The sequence below is a fragment of the Bufo gargarizans genome, chromosome 1 (genome assembly GCF_014858855.1).
Source record: "Bufo gargarizans isolate SCDJY-AF-19 chromosome 1, ASM1485885v1, whole genome shotgun sequence".
NCBI classification, from domain to species: domain Eukaryota; kingdom Metazoa; phylum Chordata; class Amphibia; order Anura; family Bufonidae; genus Bufo; species Bufo gargarizans.
Genome location: NC_058080.1, coordinates 265,758,511 through 265,772,958, shown reverse-complemented (window position 1 = coordinate 265,772,958; position 14,448 = coordinate 265,758,511). Strand labels below are relative to the sequence as shown.

General features: G+C 47.7%; 2 protein-coding genes across 4 annotated transcripts in view; one reads left to right on the top strand and one right to left on the bottom strand.

Annotated features, from left to right (window-relative positions):
* RASSF6 (Ras association domain family member 6) overlaps window positions 1-14,448 on the bottom strand; it is a 100,366-nt gene that overhangs the window by 76,706 nt on the left and 9,212 nt on the right. The gene's annotated exons all lie outside the window — the stretch shown is intronic.
* Window positions 5,647-6,494, top strand: LOC122944535. The gene is made up of 2 exons (XM_044302938.1): window positions 5,647-5,866; window positions 6,062-6,494. The coding sequence occupies exons 1-2, from the start codon at window positions 5,657-5,659 to the stop codon at window positions 6,470-6,472; spliced, it is 621 nt and encodes a 206-aa protein (XP_044158873.1). The 5' UTR covers window positions 5,647-5,656; the 3' UTR covers window positions 6,473-6,494.

Genomic DNA, 14,448 nt, shown 5'->3' with positions numbered 1-14,448 from the left:
ACCATTTTGGGGGGGGCAAACTAAAACATCTGTATTAGTCAGTGTGCAATTTAAGGTAGAAATACACCCATCATTTTCTGGGGTTTGAAAAACACACTTTTTTTCTCTTCAAAAAACAGTATTTTCCAGATCTGCAAGTGTTAAATATCTACAAGTTTAATATCTACAGCTTTCATAATCTGTTAGCAAAAAAATACTTTTTTGGGCAATCTACAACATCTGTATTAGTCAGTGTGCAATTTAAAGGGAATCTGTCACTAGCATATTAGCAAAAAAAAATTTTTATGAATCCATGTGTAATAAAGTACCTTAGTCTTGTTCTTTTTATTCTGTGTCTTGTCATTTCTTCAAAAAAACGCTTTTTATGATATTCCAATGAAGCTGTAAGGAGCCCAGAGGGGCTTTATTCTTTGTCCATGGTGCCCAGGAACGCCCCTCTGAAGTGCCGTGCCCGCCTAAATTTGAAAACTAAGAACTCCTCCAAGATCGCCTAAATCGCCTCCCGGAGGCGAGGCTAAGTGCTCCCCCCCCCCCAGCGCCGCGCTCTGCGGCAAACACCCCCGATCCTCCTCTCGCCCGCATCCGAAATCCCGCGCAGGCGCAGTGCCGGCGATTGTCGGCGCCTGCGCGATGATAAGACGACTGAGGGCAACAGCTTCAACAGCGTCACTGGGCAGGGGCCGATCCCAGTGACGTGTTCGCTGTTTCCTCAGCCAGCTTGAAGCTGAAGGGGCTGTCCCCTGTCCCGACGTCAACCAGAGGATTTGAGTCTGTATAGGTAGAGATGGAAAAAATGTTTTTAATAACTACCACTATACACCAACGTATATTTATTGTCCTACACTAGTTACATATCAATATAATATATGGCCATATGATCCTACACCCCCCCCCCCCCCCACACACACAAATAAACCCCTTAACCATATATGATATAAATAGCTCCCACATCTTTTTATATTATATATGGTTGAGGGTTGAAATAATGTGCTAAAACATGTGAAACCCCCCCCCCCCCCCCCCCATAAAACCCTCAACCATATATGATATAAATAGCTCCCACATCTTTTTATATCATATATGGTTGTGGGTTTTGAGTGGGGGGGGGGGGGGTTTCACATGTTTTAGCACATTATTTCAACCCTCAACCATATATAATATAAAAAGATGTGGGAGCTATTTATATCATATATGGTTGAGGGTTTTATTTGTTTGGGGGGGTTGTATAGGATCATATGGCCATATATTATATTGATATGTAACTAGTGTAGGACAATAAATATACGGTGGTGTATAGTGGTAGTTATTAAAAACATTTTTTCCATCTCTACCTATACAGACTCAAATCCTCTGGTTGACGTCGGGACAGGGGACAGCCCCTTCAGCTTCCATCTGGCTGAGGAAACAGCGAACACGTCACTGGGATTGGCGCATGCCCAATGACGCTGTTGAAGCTGTTGCCCTCAGTCGTTTTATCATCGTGCAGGCAATCGCCGGCACTGCGCCTGCGCGGGATTTCGGATGCGGGCGAGAGGAGGATCGGGGGTGTTTGCCGCAGAGCGCGGCGCTGGGGGTGGGGGGGGGAGCACTTAGCCTCGCCTCTGGGAGGCGATTTAGCAGATATTGGAGGAGTTCTTAGTTTTCAAATTTAGGCGGGCACGGCACTTCAGAGGGGCGTTCCTGGGCACCGTGGACAAAGAATAATGCCCCTCTGGGCTCCTTACAGCTTCATTTGAATATCATAAAAAGCGTTTTTTTGAAGAAATGAAAAGACACAGAATAAAAAGAACAAGACATATGGAAATAAGGTACTTTATTACATATGGATTAATTAAAAATTGTTTTTGCTAATATGCTAGTGACAGATTCCCTTTAAATACACCCATCATTTTCTGGGGTTTGAAAAACACGCTCTTGACAAAAAACACTATTTTCAGGCCTTGCAGCATTAGCACGTGTGAAATTACAGGCTTATATACTGCTGTCAAATTCAGTTTTTAAACAAACACTCATTTGGGCACAAAAAATTTAGTTGGCAGCCTTTGATGCAGATGTCATTGTGAGATACACCCTTAATACATTTGGGTTACATTCAGAGATTTTAAATACCGCCATTTGGTGCACCAATATTGAATTCAGGCCTACAATGGTTCAGGCCCTGTGAGATACACCCTCTACATAGAGGGGTTTAAATCAGGGATTTGAAATGCAGCAATTTGAAATGCAGCCATTTTGTGCAAAGATATATTTACTTTAGGCCTACACTGATTCAGGGCGTGTGTGATCCCCCTATACATACAGGGGTTTGAATCAGACATTTGAAATACAGCCATTTAAAATACAGCCTTTTTGTGCAAAGATATATTTACTTCAGGCCTACACTGATTCAGGGCGTGTGTGATCCCCCTATACATACAGGGGTTTGAATCAGGCATTTGAAATACAGCCATTTTGTGCAAAGATATATTTACTGCAGGCCTACAGAGGTTCAGGCCCTCTGAGATACTACCTCTACATACAGGGGTTTGAATTAGGGATTTGAAATACAGCCATTTTGGGCAAAAAAATATTTTATTGAGGCCTAGTCTGGTTCAGGCCGTGTGAGATACACCTTTTACATACTGTCGTTCTATTCTACTATTAATTAAAAACCCATTTAGGGCAAGATCCTGAATTAAAAAAAATATGAGGAGAGCGTCAAATAAGGGACGTGGCCCAGGTCCTGGTGCTGCTGGTGGAGCTTCTGTTGCAGGGAGAGGACGTGGTCGATCTGTGCCAGCTACACGCACAAGTGAAACCCATTCCTCAGGTGCGAGTAGGCGACAAAACCTGCAGCAGTATTTGGTCGGGCCTAATGCTGCTTTACGAATGGTGAGGACTGAACAAGTACGGGCGATAGTAGATTGGGTTGCTGACAGTGGATCCAGTTCCTTCACATTGTCTCCCACCCAATCTCATGCTGAAAGACCACAGTTGGCACCTGCAGCCGATGTCCATCAGTCTTTCACCTCACCCCCTTGCAAATTAGCCAAGCAGTCTGAGCCCCAAGTCATGCAGCAGTCTCTTCTGCTTTTTGATGACTCTGTTAGCAGGGTTTCCCAGGGCCATCCACCTAGCCCTGCCCCAGAAGTGGAAGAGATTGAGTGCACCGATGCCCAACCACTTATTTTTCAAGATGAGTATATGGGAGGACCATCGCAGCATGTCTCGGATGATGACGAAACACAGGTGCCAACTGCTGGGGCTTTCAAAAGTGTGCAGACCGACAAGGAAGTCAGGGGTGAAGACTGGGTGGAAGATGATGTGGAGGACGATGAGGTCCTCGACCCCACATGGAATCAAGGTCATGCGAGTGACCGATGTAGTTCGAAGGAAGTGGACGCACAGAGCCACCAGCACAGCAGAAGAGGGAGCAGGGTGCAAAAGCGGAGCGGCCGTCTTCTAGACAGTACGGCTGCTACTGCCCACCGCAGCAAGGGACCGAGCACACCAATGCCAGCTCCAAAGAGTTCCCTAGTGTGGCAGTTCTTCAGACAATATGCTGATGACAAGACACAAGTGGTTTGCACGCTGTGCAATCAGAGCCTGAAATGTGAGGCATAAACGTTCTCATCCTGAGCACAACCTGCATGACCAGGCATTTAAGTGCAAAGCACGAGCTGCAGTGGAGTAGACACCTCAAAAACCAAGAAAGGTCTCTGGCTCCTCCTGCTTCCTCTTCTGCTGCAGTCGCGGCCTCTTCATCCACCTTTGGAGTGACAGTGGCACCTGGCACCCCGCAAACAGAGGATCTGCCAGCAACACCAACACCTGGGTCACAAAGCATCTCCACAATGTTCCACGGAAGCGTTCAGCTTTCCATATCCCAAACACTGGAGGGGAAGAGGAAGTACCCCCCTACCCACCTGCGATCCCTAGCCCTGAATGCCAGCATTTCTAAATTACTTGCCTTTGAAATGCTGTCATTCCGTCTGGAGGAGACGGATAGTTTTAAAGGCCTTATGGCGGTGGCTGTCCCACAGTACGTCGTGCCCAGCCGCCACTATTTTTCAAGGCGAGCCATCCCTTCCCTTCACAACCAAGTAGGGGACAAAATCAGGTGTGCACTGCGCAACGCCATCTGTGGCAAGGTGCACCTGACTACGGATACGTGGACCAGTAAGCACGGTCAGGGCCGTTATATCTCCATAACAGCACACTGGGTAAATGCAGTGGCGGCTGGGCCTGAGGCGGATAGCAGTTTGGCGCATGTCCTTCCACCACCGAGGATTGCAGGGCGCTTCAGTTTGCCTCCTGTTGCTTCCTCCTCCTACTCTGCTTCCTCCTCCTCTACCAGCTCCTCATCCGGTCAGCGTAACACCTTCACCACCACCTTCAGCACAGCCAGGGGTAAACGACAGCAGGCAGTTTTAAAACGTATCTGTTTGGGGGACAAACCCCACACCGCGCAGGAGCTGTGGACGGGCCTTGAACAACAGACCGATGAGTGGTTTGTGCCAGTCAGCCTCAAGTCCGGCCTGGTGGTGTGCGTTAATGGCCGAAATCTCGTAACAGCTCTGGGACTAGCCGGTTTGAAGCACATCCCTTGACTGGCACATGTGCTGAATTTGGTGGTGCAGAGATTCATTAAAAATTACCCCATGTCAGAGCTGCTGCATAAAGTGCGGGCCGTCTGTGCACGCTTTCGGCATTCTTACCCTGCTGCTGCTCGCCTGTTAGCGCTGCAGCGCAACTTCGACCTTCCCGCTCACCGCCTCATATGTGACGTGCCCACAAGGTGGAACTCCACCTTGCACATGCTAGCCACTTCTATGCCTCCTTGAAAAAGCGCTCATGGCGATGATGGAAGAGGATGTGGCACAGGAGGAGGAGGAAGAGGGATCATTTTGTAGGGTTTCCAGCCAGTCATTAAGTGGCTTCGAGGTTGGGTTCCTGCACCCACAAACCCAAGGTACACAATTGTCCAGCCAGGGCACAGTTCTGGAGGATGAGGATGTGAGATTGTGAAACAGCTATTTCTGCATAATGTCTTTACTTAAACTGTCATTTGGCAATCCGGGCACTAGAGGCCGCTGTTTTGCAGCTACAACAGCACACTCTGAGATTTAAATATGCAAAACAGATGATGACTCATGCTGATGACTCATGCTGCTGCCTGTGAGTGAACCAGGAAGTGTGTTGATCTGGCATGGTGGAAGGATTGTGCTATGAGAGACTGAATCCGATTCCATCCTGGCTTGCAGATGTCCGGAAGTTAATGGACACTCAGAAGTAGGAGAGTAGCTGTAATATCCTTTCTGTATCTGTGATGTTGTGATAGATCACTGTGACCTTTACCCTTTTTCTCCTGATGCATGATGGGGGAGGAGGAGCTGTACCAGGAAGTCAGACAGTGTGTGTGAGGAGAACTGGAAGCAGACACATGAGGCTGAGAAGGGATTACATCTGATAAGGACAGAAGCTGTTGGAATAAGACTCTTCCATGTAAGAATGCCATAATGTTCTGAGTAATAAACCTTGCTCTGGTTAAGTAGTACATCGGCCTGTGTGCGTAACTTGCTGAGCAGATACCGGCAGCATTGCCAGCAGCACCTGAGAGACACAGAGTGTCCAGGGGACATAACAGTGGCGACGAGGATGGTGGATTTTAGCACACATGGCCTTCATAGGGTTTATTCAACCATTTGATCCTGCAGCTGAGTCATGGACCTCCTGGGTGGAGAGGCTGGAACAGTATATGGAAGCGAATAATGTGACTGTTGAAAAGAGAAGTGCAGTTTTTCTCACTGCATTGGGTCAAGCTGCATATGGAACCCTCAGAGACCTTGTTTCTCCAGACAAGCCAGCCTCTAAGTCCCTGCCTGAGTTAATTCAGACGCTACATACACACTACAACCCGAAGCCGTTGGAAATCGCTGAGCGGTTTAAATTCTACGGTAGAAGGCAGCAGGCCGGGGAGGATGTAAAGACATATATCATTGCTTTACGTAAACTGGCTGCATATGGAACCCTCAGAGACCTTGTTTCTCCAGACAAGCCAGCCTCTAAGTCCCTGCCTGAGTTAATTCAGACGCTACATACACACTACAACCCGAAGCCGTTGGAAATCGCTGAGCGGTTTAAATTCTACGGTAGAAGGCAGCAGGCCGGGGAGGATGTAAAGACATATATCATTGCTTTACGTAAACTGGCTGCCACTTGTCAGTTTGGAGACTACCTACAGACGGCTCTCTGTGACATGTTCGTCATGGGACTCTGCGACCCAGCCATACAGAAACGTTTACTCACAGAACCCGACTTGACTCTGACGAAAGCCACTGACCTTGCTACGGTCATGGAGTTGGCAACACGGGACGCCACCCTACTGAAGGCACCACCTACAACTCCTGCAAGCCAGGGTGAGGAAATATTCCACACTGCTATCACTCAACGCTCGAGACGCCCGTGTCTACACCGTGTCTACACCGTGTAGGTGTTGGTGACTGCTCCTGCGGACGAACTAAATCAAGTTTGGTGCGGAGATGCCTGCCAAACATAAGAAAAGCCGGTGACAGCCCAGTAGTAGCGTGTTTCGTGTTACGGTACATGATCAAGAATTCCAGCAGCTTCTCTTCTGACAGTCCAACCTGGTCCAGAGTGGACAGTAAGTGCTTCTTAAATGACTGCACAAATCGTTCTGCCAGCCCATTTGAAGCTGGATGATAAGGAGCTGTTTTGTAGTGTTGGACACCCAAACCACTAAGGAAGGATTGAAATTCATGCAATGTAAATTGAGTTCTATTGTCGGAGACTATGGCTGTAGGCAAGCCAAATTGAGCAAAGAGCTTCCTTAAGACTAGAATGGTAGCAGCTGAGGTAATAGAAGGCATTTGAAAAACCTCCGGCCATTTGGAATGTGCATCTACCACGATCAAATACATTTTACCCTGGATGGGGCCAGCAAAATCAAGATGGAGTCTGGACCACGGTTCTGTTGGCCATGGCCAAGGTTGCAGGGTTCCTCTCTTTTGGGGTCGCTGGGCTTGACAGCACCCAGGACATTGAGCAACATAATCTTCAATTGCTGTATCCATTTGTGGCCACCAAACATAGCTCCGGGCCCGCTGCTTCATGCGCACCACACCAGGATGGCCTTCATGCAGTATCCTTAGCATGGTTGATTGCAAGTACTGGGGTACAATCACTCTATTGCCCCATTGTAGGCAACCAGCATTAGTCACAAGCTCACATTTTCTGGCAAAGTACGGACGAAAGTCACCTGAAACACTCTCTGGCCATCCAGTCTGAACATAAGAGAATATCTGAGACAGGAAAGGATCTGTGGCTGTATGTCTGGCAATCAGGGAGGTGGACATGCAAGATTGTGGCCTGTGTACTTCCACTACACGTACCTCTCTTAGTGGGTGGTCATCTCTTAGTGGCAATCTGGAAAATGCATCTGCATTGCCATGGATATCATGGGAGCGGTATCTGATCGAATAAGCATAAGCTCCTAAAAATAAAGCGTACCTTTGTAAGCGAGATGCGGTTGTTGTAGAAATTCCTTTCTGAGGGTTCAGTATTGACAACAGAGGTTTGTGGTCAGTGATAAGTGTGAACTCCCGACCATAGACGTACGCGTGAAATTTTTTGGTGGCCCATACAATGGCCAAAGCTTCCTTGTCAATCTGGGAGTAGTTTTGTTCTGCTGAGGTTAAAGACCTGGAGGCAAAAGAAATGGGGCGCTCCGTGCCATCCGGCATGACATGGGAAAGCACTGCACCCAGTCCATAAGGCGAGGCATCACAAGCCAGGATGACGGGTTTCTTTAAATCATAGTGGACCAGAACTCGAGAAGACAGAATGAGTTCTTTAGAAAGCCGAAAAGCTTCTTCACATTTGTCTGTCCATATCCATTTAGCTCTTGCATCCAGTAAGTGATGTAATGGGTAGAGCTGGTGCGCTAGGTTCGGCAAGAAACGGTGGTAGTAATTTAGGAGGCCAAGGTAGGACCTGAGCTGGGTGACATTCCGGGGGGTAGGGGCATGGGTAAGGGCTTTAACCTTTTCTTCAGTAGTGTGTAACCCATGACGGTCCACCGTGTGGGCACAAAACTCCAGTTGAGACTTGAGAAATTCGCATTTTGACAGATTAACACGTAACCCATACTTTTGGAGTCTCCCTAGCACAGCTTCAACATTCTTTCTGTGTTCTTCATCAGTGGGACCAGTGATGAGCATGTCATCCAGTAGACATTGGGTGAAAGGTATTCCTGCCAGTACCTCATCCATGATCCGCTGCCAGATGGCTGGAGCTGGGGCTATGCCAAAAACCATGCGGTTATACTGGAATAATCCTTTATGAGTGTTAATGGTCAACAGATGGCGTGAATCTGGGTGTACTTGCAGTTGCAGGTAAGCTTGCTTTAAGTCTATTTTTGTAAACTTTTGCCCCCCAGCCAGTGAGCCAAATAAATCTTCAAGTCGAGGCAATGGGTATTGATCCACAAGAAGTTGGTTGTTCAGAGCTACCCTGAAATCACCACAAATCCTAATGTCTCCATTCTTTTTCTTGACAGGCACAATTGGTGATGCCCATTCACTTCTATCCACTTTCGTTATGATCTTTTCAGCCAATAGGTGGTCCAGCTCTGCTTCCACTTTTTTCCACAAGGCAAAAGGTACTGATCTTGCCTTACAAAAACGAGGTGTAGCACCAGGCTTCAAGAGGAGGTGGGCCATCTTTCCTTTTACGGTGCCCAAAGAGTCCTCAAAAACCTCTTTAAAACGTGACTTCAGGGATTCCACCCAATGGTCTACTTTAGAAAGCAATGTACATTGGGCAATGGTAAAAGGAGGCATGCCCAGGGCTTTGATCCAGTCCCTTCCATACAGCGGAGGACCTCCATTCCTTACAACATAAAGGCGTAGACTTTGACTGTGGTTGCCTAATGTAACAAGGGGCTTTACATAACCCAAGGGCTGTAGTAGTTCCTTGCTGTAGGTTTGTAGCGTGAGCTTTGTAGGTTTTAGCGGCAGGGACAGACCCGATGCCTTTAAATCAGTCCATGAAATGACAGACACAGCTGCCCCTGTATCAACATCCATGGAGACAGGACAGCCATTGAGTGTGACATCCACTTTAATCGCCGGAGTACTCCCAGCTACTCGAAACAGTCCAACATGCTGGACACATGTCTCCTCATCAGAGCTAAAACCGTTATTGTCCATATCCACACGGAATGTCTGTTTACGTCTATCTTTTGTGGTAGTGTTCGGGGAGCGAGAGCTGCGGCAAACGCGCCCAATATGACCAGTCTTCCCACAGCGAAAACAAACGACATCCTTGAACTTGCAAGCAGGCACACTCTGAGTAGTGTTACCACAACGGTAGCAAGTCGGGGTCCCAGAGACAGAAGAATTAGGGTGGCGAGGTTTAAGCTGAGTGGCAGGGGACGGGCGTCTCGAGCGTTGAGTGATAGCAGTGTGGAATATTTCCTCACCCTGGCTTGCAGGAGTTGTAGGTGGTGCCTTCAGTAGGGTGGCGTCCCGTGTTGCCAACTCCATAACCGTAGCAAGGTCAGTGGCTTTCGTCAGAGTCAAGTCGGGTTCTGTGAGTAAACGTTTCTGTATGGCTGGGTCGCAGAGTTCCATGACGAACATGTCACGGAGAGCCGTCTGTAGGTAGTCTCCAAACTGACAAGTGGCAGCCAGTTTACGTAAAGCAATGATATATGTCTTTACATCCTCCGCCGGGCCGTCTGGGATTCCGTGCCGGTGATCTTGTATGGTCTCAGAATTACAGAGCTTTGCCTCCTTGGCTTCCTGGCGTTATTGATGGAACTCTTGGCAGAAGAATGTACCTTGTCCGCCTGGAGGAAGGCATTTGTGTTCGGCGACACCTTTCACAATTGAGGAAACGCATTTGCCGGCCACTAGTGACAAAACCGACCCTTCTTTCTGACCACCCACCAGAGTCTACTCTGAACTCTGCTGGTGACATATGGCATGGTGTCTGGCATGATCCCACAAGTTTACACCCAAACCCTGAACCGGTTGGTGACCATATTCCTGAGGAGCCCGGACATGTGCCTGAAGTTGCAGAGCCTGATTTGTCTGTGGGACGCCCACTGACCTCTCCAGTACCTTTGACTGACTTTATTCCTCCCGGTGCTGTACCTCTGCGTAGGTCTACCCGTCAAAGACGTCAAACGCCTCGCTGGCAAAGTACTGAAATCTTACGGGACACATTGGAGGTCAGGGAACAGAGACAAAGGGCTCATGAAGTGCTGCGGAAATCACAGAACTGAGTTGGAGATACTACTTGCTGAACTGATCTCGCTTGCCTTGTTATGTTATGTGTTCAACATTTTGTTCTCTTGTTATGTTTTTTTTTTTTTTGGGGGGAGGAAAGGAGGTGTGATGTTGTGATAGATCACTGTGACCTTTACCCTTTTTCTCCTGATGCATGATGGGGGAGGAGGAGCTGTACCAGGAAGTCAGACAGTGTGTGTGAGGAGAACTGGAAGCAGACACATGAGGCTGAGAAGGGATTACATCTGATAAGGACAGAAGCTGTTGGAATAAGACTCTTCCATGTAAGAATGCCATAATGTTCTGAGTAATAAACCTTGCTCTGGTTAAGTAGTACATCGGCCTGTGTGCGTAACTTGCTGAGCAGATACCGGCAGCATTGCCAGCAGCACCTGAGAGACACAGAGTGTCCAGGGGACATAACAGTATCCAGCTCTTTTGAAAGAGAAGGCCTCACTATCAAACAAGGCCGCACGGTTGCTGTGAAGTTAGTGGCCATCTCTGGTAGGCTGCATCCTCGGGCCCAGAACGGACACAGGTCAGTACACCTGGTTACTGATTGCAATATATTGTGTGGCACCTGAAGTTACAGAGACTAGCCTAGGCCTAGTATTAGTCAGTCATTTAGGATTTATATTGTTTTTGCTAGGCTGTACTCTACTGGACTGCAGCGCAGTTATTGACTTGCAGGCTCTGCTGCGTTTGCCACTGGCTAGGGGTGTCCTCTGTAGCAGCACAGCACGACTTGCAGGCTCTGCTGTCTCCGCCATCGGCTAGGCCTGTCCATTGGGCAGGGACATCTACTGTGGGTCCGGGATATAGCGTTTCTATGCATGTTTGTATTGCTTTGTTGATGCTTATGTTATTACTTGTCGTTTAAGTAAAGTTTTCTGTTCTTGCATGAGGAGGAAGGAGGAGGAGGAGGAAATGCAGGAGGAGGAACCATGTTCACAGCAGGGTGGCACCCAGACCAGCTCATGGCCATCACTGGTGTGTGGATAGGGGGATACAGAGGACACAGACGATACACCTCCCACAGAGGACAGCTTTTCGTTGCTTCTGGGCAGCCTGGCACACATGAGCAATTACATGCTGCAGTTTCTCCGCAATGACCGCTGAGTTGCCCACATTCTAACTTGTGCTGATTACTGGGTGGCCACGCTGCTGGATCCCCATTTAAAGGACAATGTACCATCCTTATTTTCGTCACTGGAGCGTGATCGTAAGATGCGCGAGTACAAGCGCACGTTGTTATACGCGCTGCTGGTGGCATTCCCACCTGACAGCAGGGGCACAGTGAAAGCACAAGGCGAAGGCAGAGGACGAGGAAGAGGTCACCAATGCAGCTGGGGCATCGCCAGCACCTCAGAAGGCAGGGTTAGCATGGCTGAAATGTGGAAAAGCTTTGTCAGCACGCCACAACAACCAGCACCACCAGCTGATATGGAACGTCTTAGCAGGAGGCAGCATTTCACCAACCTGGTGGAGCAGTATGTGTGCACACGCCTACGCGTACTGAATGACGGGTCTGCCCCCTTCAACTTCTGGGTCTCCAAATTGGGCACATGGCCTGAGCTTGCCCTTTACGCCTTGGAGGTGCTGGCCTGCCCTGCAGCCAGTGTATTATCTGAACGTGTGTTTAGCACGGCAGGGGGGCGTCATCACAGACAAGCGCAGCCGCCTGTCCACAGCCAACGTGGACAAGCTCACGTTCATTAAAATGAACCAGGCTCGGATCCCACAAGACTTGTCAGTACCTTGTGCAGAATAGACATTTATACCACCATCAAACATACATTCTTGTACTCAAGTCAAGTGCAATGATTCTTTGTTTTATTTTTTATTTTATTTGTCCCAATATTTTGGGGGCTACCTACGCCAATAAAAAATAAATAAAAAACATTGTTGGCTACCTCCTCCTCCTCCATTGCTGCCTCCACCTGCAACACCACATTCATCGCCTCCTCAACCTCCGACTCCATATCCACCTTCTCTGAGTTGTAGGCTAATAATTTTTAATTTTTAGTTATTTTATTTTAAGTTATTTCCCTATCCACATTTGTTTGCAGAGCAGTTACCATGCTCTTAAAGGGAACCTGTCATGTGGATATTTGATTATAATCTAACTAATTATATACAATCATTAACTACTAAAAAGTGCCTTAGATGTATTCACTTACTGGTGTGACAGATGGTTACCTCATAATATACACACAAAGATGCCGCATGCTAATGAGCTGATTTGAGTCCAGAGTGATGTCATTGAGTCCAGCGTATATTTAATTCAGAGCTATAGCCACTCCCCTGCCCACCTGCAGCTGATTCATATGGAAAATAACTGTCATTCAGCAGCAGGTGGGCGGGGAGAGTCAGGAGCTCATGAATATTCATGAGCTCATCATTATCAGCTGGAGCATTTCAATACAAGGTGTTGGCAGATTGACTGGGTCAATTAAAGAAAGTGACCCAGCATTTTGCTAAGAGACTCAGTCACTTATTTATGTTGCCCTTAGTTAGGACACCATAAAACTGGTGACAGGTTCCCTTTAAGCACATTTTACTGCCTTTTACATCCCTCTAGCCTTTTCAAGGACTATTTTAGAGCCATTTTAATGCAAAAAAGTGCCAATTTTAGTGCCCTAAATTGAAAAAAATCTTATTTTCAATTGTCGGGTGACATTTAACCATTTTTGGCGTATACAAACCCCTGCTGTGCCTGGGTGACAGGGGCCTAAATCTCTCAAAATCCTCTGTTCTATTGCTGGGTGACATGAACCCCCTTTTGCCGTGAATGAACCCCTGCTGTGCCTGGGTGACAGGGGCCTAAATATCTCAAAATCCTCTGTTATATTGCTGGGTGACATGAACCCCCTTTTGCTGTGAATGAACCCCTGCTGTGCCTGGGTGACAGGGGCCTAAATCTCTCAAAATCCTCTGTTCTATTGCTGGGTGACATGAACCCCCTTTTGCTGTGAATGAACCCCTGCTGTGCCTGGGTGACAGGGGCCTAAATCTCTCAAAATCCTTTGTTCTATTGCTGGGTGACATGAACCCCCTTTTGCCGTGAATGAACCCCTGCTGTGCCTGGGTGACAGGGCCCTAAATCTCTCAAAATCGTCTGTTCTATTGCTGGGTGACATGAACCACCTTTTGCCGTTAATAAACCCCTGCTGTGCCTGGGTGACAGGGGCATAAATCTCTCAAAATCCTCTGTTCTATTGCTGGGTGACATGAACCACCTTTTGCCGTGAATGAACCCCTGCTGTGCCTGGGTGACATGGGCCTCGTTCTCTTAAAATCCCCTGTTCTATTGCTGGGTGACATGAATCCCCTTTTGCCGTGAATGAACCCCTGCTCTGCATTGTTGACAGAGAACTAAATTTAGTGAAAACATCTGTTACTGATCGGAAGATGCGCGACTACAAGCACACGCTGATGATGGCATTCCCACCTGACAGTGGGGTCACATTGGAAGCACAAGGCGAAGGCAGAGGAGGAGAAAGAGGTGGCCAACGCAGCTGGGGCACCGCCAGCACCTGAGAAGGCAGGGTTAGCATGGCCAAAATGTGGAAAAGCTTTGTCAGCCTTGGAGGTGCTGCCCTGCAGCCAGTGTATAGTGTGAACGTGTGTTTAGCACGGCAGAGAGCATTGTCACAGGCTACAGCCAATGTGGACAAGCTTACGTTTAATAAAATGAACCAGGCATGGATCCCACAGGACTTGTCCGTACCTTGTGCAGAATAGACATTTATACCAGCCTCAACCATCCATTCTTGTACTCAAGTGCACTTAGTCTTTGTTTTATTTTGTTATATGTCCCAATATTTTAAAAATATTTAATATTTAAATATTTTTTAAAAATAAAAAATAACACAAATCAGTGTTGGCTACCTATTCCTCGTTCACCGCCGCTTCCACCTACACCCCCACGTCAACCCACACCGCCACATCCACCGCCTCCTCAACCTCCTACTCCTAGATCCCGATTGTTATTTTTAATTTTTTAATATTTTATGTTATTTTAAGTTATTTCCCTATCCACCTTTGTTTGCAGAATAGTTGCCATGCTCTTAAGCACATTTTGATGCCTTTTGCAGCCCTCTAGCCCTTTCCAGGACTATTTTAGAGCCATTTTAGTGCCCATAAGTTCGGGTCC